At 40.2% G+C, this 10809-nt stretch overlaps 1 protein-coding gene across 1 annotated transcript in view; it reads right to left on the bottom strand.

Moving 5' to 3' along the window:
• Window positions 1-463: 463 nt before the first annotated feature.
• The window catches only part of DHFR (dihydrofolate reductase), a 36701-nt gene continuing 26355 nt past the window's right edge, over window positions 464-10809 (bottom strand). The window contains exon 6 of the mRNA XM_003732323.6: window positions 464-3758. Coding sequence (XP_003732371.1) covers window positions 3680-3758 — 79 coding nt within the window. The 3' untranslated portion in view covers window positions 464-3679. The remainder of the gene's footprint in view (window positions 3759-10809) is intronic.

Here is a 10809-nt window from a genome sequence, read left to right as displayed (position 1 = left end):
TTGTTCTTCCTTAGAGTGCAAAAGCAGTGCCTTACAAACTTAAGTAGGCTTCAGATGATCTGAGTTGCTAGTTTAAAAGGCAGATTCTGAGACCCACCCCTGATTCAGGAATCAGGAATAGCAGGTCCCACAATTTGAGAAACACTGCCTTTAAGGAAGTAGGTATATCACACAATTTTAATCTCACAGAAACATAAAATGTGCTAACCTGAATATTTAAAACATGTGTTTTATTACTTACATATCTGCCTCAAGTCATCACCTTACAGTGCTGTTCCATCAGCCAATCTGAAAAAAGTGAGACTTGATTTTGATTGATTCTTAACAACTGATCGTTGTTTTGTGTGACTCTTGGCTAATTCTGTTTTCCTTTCTCTATTTTTAAGCTGACCATGGAGATAAATTGCCATCAAAGTTGCTTTGAAATTTTGTGTGGGGTGTACAAAGAACAGGAGGTCAGCACTTATGAATGAGTGTAACTTTTTATTAAGATGGAATTGTTTTTATTAAAGAAATATATGAAAATGGTTAAGTAAAATCAAATGGCTCTAAAACTCTTACAATGAAAACAACAGTCCTGCCAGTTGTTCATTCCAGAGGCAAGCACTTTTCATTGTTAGTTTTTCCTTCTGGCAGTTACCTTCCTGGGTTTTTCCAAATTCTTATGTTTTTAGTTTTTCAAGTGAATGCGTATATTAATACATGTAATTTACAGAAGACTTTTCAGTTTATAATGCATCCTAACAGTCCCCTGTCCCTTCCCTCCTAATTCTCCAGAGCAATGACTTTGAACTCTTTTAGCAATGTCTTCTATTTTTTACCTCACATAACTAGTCATTTCTTGATTTTATATATCATATAGTGATTTCTTGATACGACAGATTAGGCTTTAGCTCTTACACCATCACTATCTTCACTTTTCCTCCCAATTTGTCCCAAAGTAGGTACCAGATTGAAGGGGTAAGCAGTCACCACATGATTATGACTATGTACAGATTGCTGATTGTTGAGAAAAAGAGCAACTATGCTCTTACTTCCTATCCCGTACTTTTCTGTCCTAGAATCAATGATTGCCTAACCATCCCTTCCCCCCACCTTTTTTTTTTACTTTTCCTTCAGTGAACTTCTTTCCAAATGCCCCAAATCTGGCAATAACCTATTATTATCTTTGAGACAGAGTCTTACTCTGTCACCCAGGCTGGAGTGCAGTGGCACAATCTAGGCTCAACTGCAGCCTCCACCTCTCAGGTTCAAGCAATTCTCCTGCCTCAGCCTCCCGAGTAGCTGGGACTACAGGCGTGTACAACCATGCCTGGCAAATTTTATTTTTAGGAGAGATGTGGTTTTACCATATTGGTCAGGCTGGTCTTGAACTCCAGAGCTCATTATCTGCCTGTCTTGGCCTCTCAAAGTGCTGGGATTATAAGCGTGAGCCACTGTGCTCGACCCCTACTATGAAGAGAAGAGACCTCACTATGGTGGCCAGGCTGGTCTGTCACTCTTGGGCTCAAGCCATCTTCTTGCTTAGCCCCGAGTAGCTGGGACTACAGGCATGAGCCCTTCCACCCAGCTAACCTATTAATATTTTTACTGTTTCTTTGTAAAGCCAGCTCCATACCTGGAATATTGCCTGTGTTGGATCCTATTTGTTGGATCCATGTCATTCTCTGGTTTGCGTACTCCTTCATTTTGCTGGAATATTTTCTCCAATAGCTTCCCAAGAAAGAGCACATGGAGGTAACCTGAGTCTTTGCTTGTCTAAAAATGTATTATTTTACCTTCAAACCTCGATTATTTGGCTGAATATAGATTTATCAGTTGAAAATAACATTCTTTCTAGAATTCTGAAAGCATGGTTCCATTGTTTTCAGATTCTTTTTCAAGACAGGGTCTCTTCTGCCACCCAGGCTGGAGTGCAGCAGCACAATCACGAGGCACCACAGCAGCCTTGAACTCAATTGATTCTTCCATCTCAGTTCCCTGAGCAGATGGGACTACAGGTGTGCACCACAATGCCCAGCTAATTTTTGTATTTTTTGTAGAGATGGGGCTTCAACATGCTGCCCAAGCTGTTCTCAAGTGATTTACCTGCCTTGGCCTACCAAAATGCTGGGATTACAGGTGTGAGCCGCTGTGCCTGGCCAATTTTTCTTTTATTCTCTCTCTACTTTCTTCACTTCTCAAAAGCATCTCAAACTCAGTGGGCCAAAACCAAAATCAAACTCCACTGGAATATCCTGCAACGGCCAACTTTAAAATATATCTCAAATGACAATTCCTTACTACATGCAATCCTTTGGTTCAAACTACCACCATCCCTCGCTTGAACTTAGAATTGCTTTTCCTTCTAAGCAATTTTTTAAAATTATAAAGTATTTTAAATAAACCATGTGTGGCTTCACACTTTTTACTACATCAAAAAAATGAAGATCTGCTGGGTGCGGTGGCTCATGCCTGTTAATCCCAGCACTTTGGGAGGCCAAGGCAGACAGATCACTTGAGGTCAGGAGTTTGAGACCAGCCTGGCCAATATGGTGAAACACTGTCTCTACTAAAAATATAAAATTACCTGGGTGTGGTGGTGTGCACCTGTAGTCCTAGCTACTTGGGAGCCTGAGGCAGGAGAATTGCTTCAACCTGGGAAGGCAGAAGTTGCAGTGAGCCAAGGTTGTGCCATTGCACTCCGCCTGGGCAACAACAGTGAAACTCTATCTACCAAAAACAAAAAAAAGCATGAAGAGCTTACATACTTAAACATACAATTGCTTTAAGTGTTTGGCAATCACTGTTCCCGGGCATGCAAACACCTGGGACTTGCTATAGAGCAGCTGGAGTACGTTCCACCCACACACAGGAAAGGGAGATGACACCCAAGGAGTGGGGGATCAACACTCCAGCTTTCTCGCCTCCGTTTCCCCGTATCTCAGCAGTATGGAGCTTGTTACCAATGAGAACCTGCTCAATGACTTTAAACTGGTTTTCTTACCTACTCAGTTCCATTTCTCCATACCTCAATTGATGATTGCTGGTATGACCTAGCAAATAAACTGCTTTCACTGGACTTCCAGGTTGTTTTTAATTTTTCACTGTTACAAACAAGGCTGTAACGTTTGTCTACAAACCTCTGGATATACATGTAGGAAGCTTTCGATGTTTCTCACTAGTGAAAATCCTCAGTTGAAGGGTATGTGCATCTTCATCTTTAATAAATACTATCAACATTTGAAAAGCTCGACAATGTAAGGACTGGCAAGAGTGCCACGTGATGGGTGTGGAATGGTAGCTCACTGTGTAGCAGGTGCTGGGGACTCAGTCAGGGTCTTGGATAGGCACTTAGTTATAGCAAGAATGTTTCATAAATGGTATCTGATATAGCCAAGATTAGTGGGGAAAGTGTAAAGTATAAAGTCAATAGTAGTATACAGCAAAAAAAAAAAAAAAAAAAAAAAAAGACTAGTGGGGAATACAAACACATTGCTTAGAAATAATTATCCACAGATCTAAAGTTGCTAAGCCTTTTTTTTTCTTTGCAGAAAGAGAGAGAGGGGAAAGAAAAAGATAAGAGAGAAAAGCTTCCATAGATCTTGTTGAAGGAAAAAAAGTCTTTTTTTCTAATGTAAAAATACATAATTTTTTTCAGAGGGAGGAGGAACAGCTTAATCCAGAAAACACATTCATATTAATCATTCTTCTCATATACTTCAAATTTGTACTTAATGCCTTTCTCCTCCTGGTCATCAGAGGGAACACCTGGGTATCTGTAAAAGAAAAAAATATATAATTAAATTATGTATCCATTAAAAACATAGCTTCCCTGATTCTCAGTTTAAATATATCGACAGTGCATAAAGTAAATAAAAGGTTTCCCTTTGTTTTTCTTCACAATGGAAAGCCTTGTAAAGTTGGTAAGTATCATGCAAATATTCCACATATGCAAATGGTAAGAAAAGAAACTGTAAACTATATAGAAAGTTAGTGTAATTTTCTTCTCTTTTGTTTCTTTTGGATTCCTAATTCTCTCAAAAACCAGTTAGCAGATTCCCTTGTATCTTTCCACTCTATCACCCAGCTAATAGGAAATTTCTTAAGAGCTTTTTGCAAGTCTTATATTTGTTATCACATTTCTTGTGTAAGCAGAAGAAAAAATACAATCTGAAGCTGTTCAGAACATAACAGAAATTATGTGCCCTGGACAGTGACAGGTTCTCCGCTTCCGTTTGGTTGATGGACACCACACTGCTCTAATTCCACTATGTGCAGCAGACTAACTCCTTTATGAGGATCTGCTGTTCCTGTTTCCTAACTCCTCTCACTTGAGCCCGTGTTCTCTCCAGCTTCCCATCTAAAGCCCAGGTTTTCCACAGAAAGGTTCATTCCAACCTCCAATGAATTCCAAATCTTGGGGTACTTCAGTACTATGCAGGCTGCACCCCAGTATGCTCCAGGTGGTGGTCAGGAATGCCTGCTTGAATCTGACTGTGCTTGACTCTGGTTCTGCTGTGTGACATGCCTCTGAGCCTGGCTGTCAACAGTCTTCATCCTTGTAAAAATTTTAGCATTGGCCAGGCATAGTGGCTCCTGCCTGTAATCCTAGCACTTTGGGAGGCCAAAGGTAGGTGGATCACTTGAGGTCAGGAGTTTGAGACAAGCCTGGTCAACGTGGTGTAACCCTGTCTCTAGTAAAAATACAAAAATTAGCTGGGTGTGATGGCACACACACCTGTAATCCCAGTTACTCCGGACGCTGAGGTAGGAGAATTGCTTGAGTCCGGGAGGCAGAGGTTGCAGTGAGCCAAGATGGCGCCACTGTACCATTCCAGCTTGTGTGACACAACCCCCCAACCAAAAAAAAAAAACCCAAAAAAGAATGTGGCATTGTGCCTAACACAGTAAGTGTTCTATAAATGGTGTCCACTAATAATATTGGTTTGTTTCATTTCTCTATTTTCTAAACTCAAGGTAGGCAAGGATAACAGGCATGGTGGTATTATTCAACTTCTCTCTTTCGTGTTTATTTCACTATACTGGTGCATTTATTTTTAAATCAGGAAGAATGGTGTTAATAAAAGATACCATGTTTTAACAGAAACGTATGTAACCACAAGAGGTTGACCGGTAGAGACAATGGGGCTTAAACTAAGTGAATACCTGGGGGAAAGGGATACAGGAAGTAGAGAATGACCAAAGTTTATATCTGGACAGTAGAGAGCAAATCTATGGAGAGAAAGCAGCTCCAGAATTGAGCAATGTTAGTTTTCCAGGGACAAAGTATATTCACTTTATCTTGAGAGGTTTCCTTTTTCTCCATAGAATAAAGGACTGACTTATTCTAGGTTTCCTCTTAGAGAATTCCCTCTATTCCATTAAAGAGACTGTTATGATGTTATGTTAGTACACACCTGAAAGTACAAATGACCATCAAACATTGCAATGGAAGAATTTTTTGCTTTCTCCCATAGCCTTGTTTAGAATGTCCACTTCGGAGTAGTTTCCTTATTCCTATCTTGACCTATTCACTATTAAAATTTTCTAAGACATTTAAGAAGTACTAGCAATCCATCACAAAGTCTCAAAAAAAACAGAAGAGAGAACCTTCCAATTCACTCCATGAGGTCACTTTTATCCTGATAACAAAACCAGGAAAGGCATTAAAAAAAAAACTATAAACCAATATCCCTTCTAAATATAAATGCAAAAATCTTCAACAATAAACTAGCAACCTAAACCTAGTAACATATCAAAAGGATTATACACCATTACCAAGAAGAATTTATCCCAGAAATATTAGCTTAACATGCAAATTAATGCGATATACAGTATTACTATTACATTAAAGTATTAGTAAAAAGAGAAAACCACATGATCATCTCAATAGACTCAAAAAAAGCATGTCACAAAATCGAATATTCTCATGATAAAAAATACTTGACAAACTAGAAATAGAAGGGATTTTCCTCAATGTGATGGAAGGCACTCACAGCTTAAATCACGCTTAATGGTGAGAGACAAAGCTTCCCCTCTAAGATTAGGAACAAGACAAGTAAGTCGGCTTTGCCGTCTTCTAGTCAACACTACTGGCAGGTCTAGCCATGGAAATTAGGCAAAGAAAAAAATAAAAACATCCAGATTTAAAAGGATGTAAACCTCTATGTGCAGATGACATTACACTGTACAGAGAAAATCCTAAGGAATCTACTAACAATTAGAATTACTAAATGAGTTCAGCAAGGTTGAAAGATACAAGATCAATAAACAAAAATTACTTGGATTTCTATAGCTAGCAATGAACGGTCTGAAACTAAAGTTAAGGAAACAACACCATTTACAATAGCATCAAAAGGAATATAATACGTAAAAATGAATTTATCAAAGAAGCATAAGACTTATACACTAAAAGGTATACAACTTTGATAAAGAAAATTAAATAGGACCTAAACAAGGGGAAAGACATCACATGCTAAGGGTTTAAAAGACTTGTTTTTGTTTTGTTTTTGAGACAAGTTCTTGCTCTGTTGCCCAGGCTGGAGGGCAATGGCACGATCTTGGCTCACTACAACTTCTGCCTCCTGGGTCAAGTGGTTCTCCTGCCTCAGCTTTCCAAGTAGCTGGAATTACAGGTTCCCGCCATCACGCCTGGCTAGTTTCTTGTATTTTTAGTAGAGATGGGGTTTCACCATGTTAGCCAGGCTGGTCTTTAACTCCTGACCTTAGATAATCCACCTGCCTCAGCCTCCAAAAGTGCTGGGATTACACTGCATTCAGCCATAAAAGACTTAATATTGTTAAGAAAACAATATTCTTCAGTGATCTACAGATGCAATACAACCTGTATCAAAATCCCAGCTTGCTTCCTGGTAGAAATTGATAAGCTTATCATAAAGTTCTTATGGAAATGCAAGGGACCCAGAATAGCCAAAATAGTCTTGAAAAAGAACAATTTTAAAAGTTGGTAATCTATTTGGGAGGCTCAGGTGGGAGGATCACTTGAGCCTAGGAGTTGAAGACCAGCCTGGGCAACATGGCAAGACCCAGTCTCTTAAAAAAAAAAAAAAAAAAAAAAGCCAGGTGTGATGGTACACACCTGTACTCCCTCCCAGCTACTCTGAAGGCTGAGGCAGGAAGATCACTTGAGCTCAGGAGTTTGAGGCTGCAGTGAGCTATGATTGTGCCACTGCACGAGTAACAGAGTAAGGCAACATCTCTTAAGAAAAAAAGTTCAGGGAGAAGAGATCCGAGATAGGAACAGCTGTGGAGTGCAGTTCCCAGCGAGAATGTAGAGGGTGAGTGATCACCACATTTCCAAATGAGTTTTTACTGCCCACAGACCAGGAGATTCCCAGGCGGAAAAGCGCCACAAGTCTCCAGCATGGCTGTTTTAGCTGGTGCAGCGGGTCTCCACACAAAAACTCACACAAATCAGGGCAGCTGTTTCAACTGGCGCCTGGAACAACTGGGAGACACAGTCGCCAATTCAACTGAAAAAAAGGGGGGCTGAAACAGGGAGTTAGGTGATCTGGCTCGGCAGGTCCCATCTCCAGAAAGACCAGCAATCTAAAATGCTCCAGACTGAGAGTTTCAAAGCAAGCCCAGCTGGACCCAGGATGATCCAGTTCTGTGGGGGGAAGGGAGTCTACCATTACCGAGGCAGTCCACCACTACCAAGAGAGTTCACCATTACCGAGGCAGTCTGCCATTACCCAGGCAGACCACCATTACCGAGGCAGTTCTGACTATACCTCTGTAAACGAAACTGCAAGGAAGTTCACATAGCAGCTGGGCAGAGCCCACAGCAGCTCAGCAACGCCTCTGGTGGCAGACTATGACTAGGCTACCTCTTCCTGGGCAGGGCATCTCTGAAAAAAGGCAGCAGCACGCCAGGAACTTATAAACAAAGCAACACACCTTCCCATGGCAGAGTACCTGGGAAAAATGGGCAGTTATGAGTTCCACTGCAGCAGACTTAAATGTACCTGCCCAGCAGCTCTGAATGGAACGGAGCTCACAGCTTAGCACTTTAGCTACTATAAGGGATAGACTGTCTCCTCAAGCAGCTCCCTGAACCCCGTATATCCAAAGAGACACCTCATAAAGGAGAGCTCAGGCTGACATCTGGTGGGTATCCTTCTGGGACAAAGATAACAGAAGAAGAAACCAGCACAACCCTTACTGTTGTGCTGCTGCTGCAGGTGATCTCCAGGCAAGCAGGCTCTGGAGTGGACCTCCAGCAATCCTGCAGCAGACAGTCCTGACTGTTGGAAGGAAAATTAAAAAACAGAAAGAAATAAGGTCATCATCAACAAAAAGGATGTCCACTCAGAGACCGCATCTGAAAGCCACCAACTACAAAGACCACAAGTAGATAAACCCACAAAGATGGGAAGAAACCAGTGCAAAAAGGATGAAAACACCCAAAACCAGAACACCTCTCCTCCTCCAAGGGATCACAACTCCTCACCTGCAAGGGAACAAGGCTGGATGGAAAATGAGTCTGATGAATTGACAGAAATAGGCTTCAGAAAGTGGGTAATAAAAAACTTCTCTGAGCTAAAAGAACATGTTCTAACCCAATGCAAAGAAACTAAGAACCTTGAAAAAAGGTTTGATGAAATGCTAATGAGAATAAACAGCTTAGAGAAGAAAATGAATGAATTGATGGAGCTGAAAAACATAACACGAGAACTTTGTAAAGCATACACAAGTTTTAATAGCCAAATCCACCAAACAGAAGAAAGGATATCAGAAGGCAAGATTAGAGAAAAAGGAGTAAAAAGAAATGAACAAAGCCTCCAAAAAATATGGGATTATGTGAAAAGACTTAATCTATGTTTGATAGGTGTACCTGAATGTGACAGAGATAATGAATCCAAGCTGGAAAACACTCTTTGGGATATTATCCAGGAGAACTTCCCCAACCTAGCAAGGCAGGCCAATATTCAAGTCCAGGAAATACAGAGAACACCACAAAGATATTCCTCTAAGAACAACCACCCCAAGGCACATATTGTCAGATTCACCAAGGTTGAAATGAGGGAAAAAATGCCAAGGGCAGCCAGAGAGAAAGGTCAGGTTACTCAATATGGCTCTTCCAGCAGAAACCCTACAAGCCAGAAGAGAGTGGGGGTTGATATTCAACATCTTTAAAGAAAAGAACTTTCAACCTAGAATTTCATATTGAACCAAACTAAGCTTCATAAACCAAGGAGAAATAAAATCCTTTACAAACAAGCAGTTGCTCAGAGATTTCATCACCACCAGGCCTGTCTTACAAGAGCTCCTGAAAGATGCACTAAACACACGAAGGAACAATCAGTAACAGCCACTCCAAAAACGTACCAAATGGTAAAGAGCATTGACACAATGAAGAAACGGCATCAACTAATGGGCAAAACAACCAGCTAGCATTTAATGGCAGGATAAAATTCACATATAACAATATTAACCTTAAATGTAAATGGGCTAAATGCCCCAATCAAAAGACATAGACTGGCAAATTGGAAAAAAAGTCAAAACCAATTGGTGTGCTGTATCCAGGAAACCTATCTCATGTGCAAGGATACACATAGGCTCAAAATAAACGGATGGAGGAAGACTGACAAAGCAAACGGAGGAAAAAAAAAAAAGCAGGAGTTGCAATTCTAGTCTCTGATAAAACAGACTTTAAACAAACAAAGATGAAAGAGACAAAGAAGGGCATTACATTACATAATGGTAAAAGGATCAATGCAACAAGAAGACCTAACGATCCTAAATATATACACACCCAATACAGGAACACACATATGTAAAGCCAGTTCTTAATGACTTAAAAAGAGACTTGGACTCCCACACAATAATAGCGGGAGACTTTTAACACTCCACTGTCAAAATGAGACAGATCAATGAGAAAGAAAATGAACAAGGACATCCAGGACTTGAACTCAGATATGGACTAAGCAAACCTAATGGACATCTACAGAATTTTCCACCCCAAAATATATACATTCTTCTCAGCACCACATCACACCTACTCTATAAGTGACCACATAATTGGAAGTAAATCACTCCTCAGCAAATGCAAAAGAATGGAAACCATAACAGTCTCTCAGACCACAGTGCGATCAAATTAGAACTCAGGATTAAGAAACTAACTCAGAACCGCACAACTTCAGGGAAACTGAACAACAGGCTCTTGAACGTTGACTGGATAAACTATGAAATGAAGGTAGAAATAAAAATGTTCTTCAAAACCAAGAACGAAGACACAACGTACCAAAATCTCTGGGACACATTTAAAGCAGTGTCTGGAGGAAAATTTATACCAATAAATGCCCACATGAGAAGCAAGGAAAGATCTAAAATTGACACCCTATCATCAAAATTGAAAGAGCTGGAGGAACAAGATCAAATAACTCGAAAGTTAGCAGAAGACAAGAAATAACTAAGATCAGAGCAGAACTGAAGGAGATAGAGAAACAAAAAACCTTCAAAAAAAAAAAAAAAAATCAATGAATCCAGGAGTTGGTTTTTTGAAAAGATCAACAAAATAGACCACTAGCCAGATTAATAAAAAAGAAAAGAGAGAATCAAACAGATGCAATAAAAACGATAAAGATTTCTGTGCACAGATTGCATAGAAATACAAAATACTACCAGAGATTACTACAAACAACTCTATGCACACAAACCAGTAAACCTGGAAAAAATGGATGAATTCCTGACACTTGAACCCTACCAAGCCTAAACCCGGAAGAAGCCGAAACCCTGAATAGACCAATAACAAGGGCTGAAGTTGAGGCAGCAATTAATAGCCTACTAACCAAAAAAAGCCCA

Source organism: Callithrix jacchus, chromosome 2, assembly GCF_049354715.1.
Source record: "Callithrix jacchus isolate 240 chromosome 2, calJac240_pri, whole genome shotgun sequence".
Lineage (NCBI taxonomy): Eukaryota > Metazoa > Chordata > Mammalia > Primates > Cebidae > Callithrix > Callithrix jacchus.
This window is presented reverse-complemented; position numbering and strand designations above follow the sequence as displayed.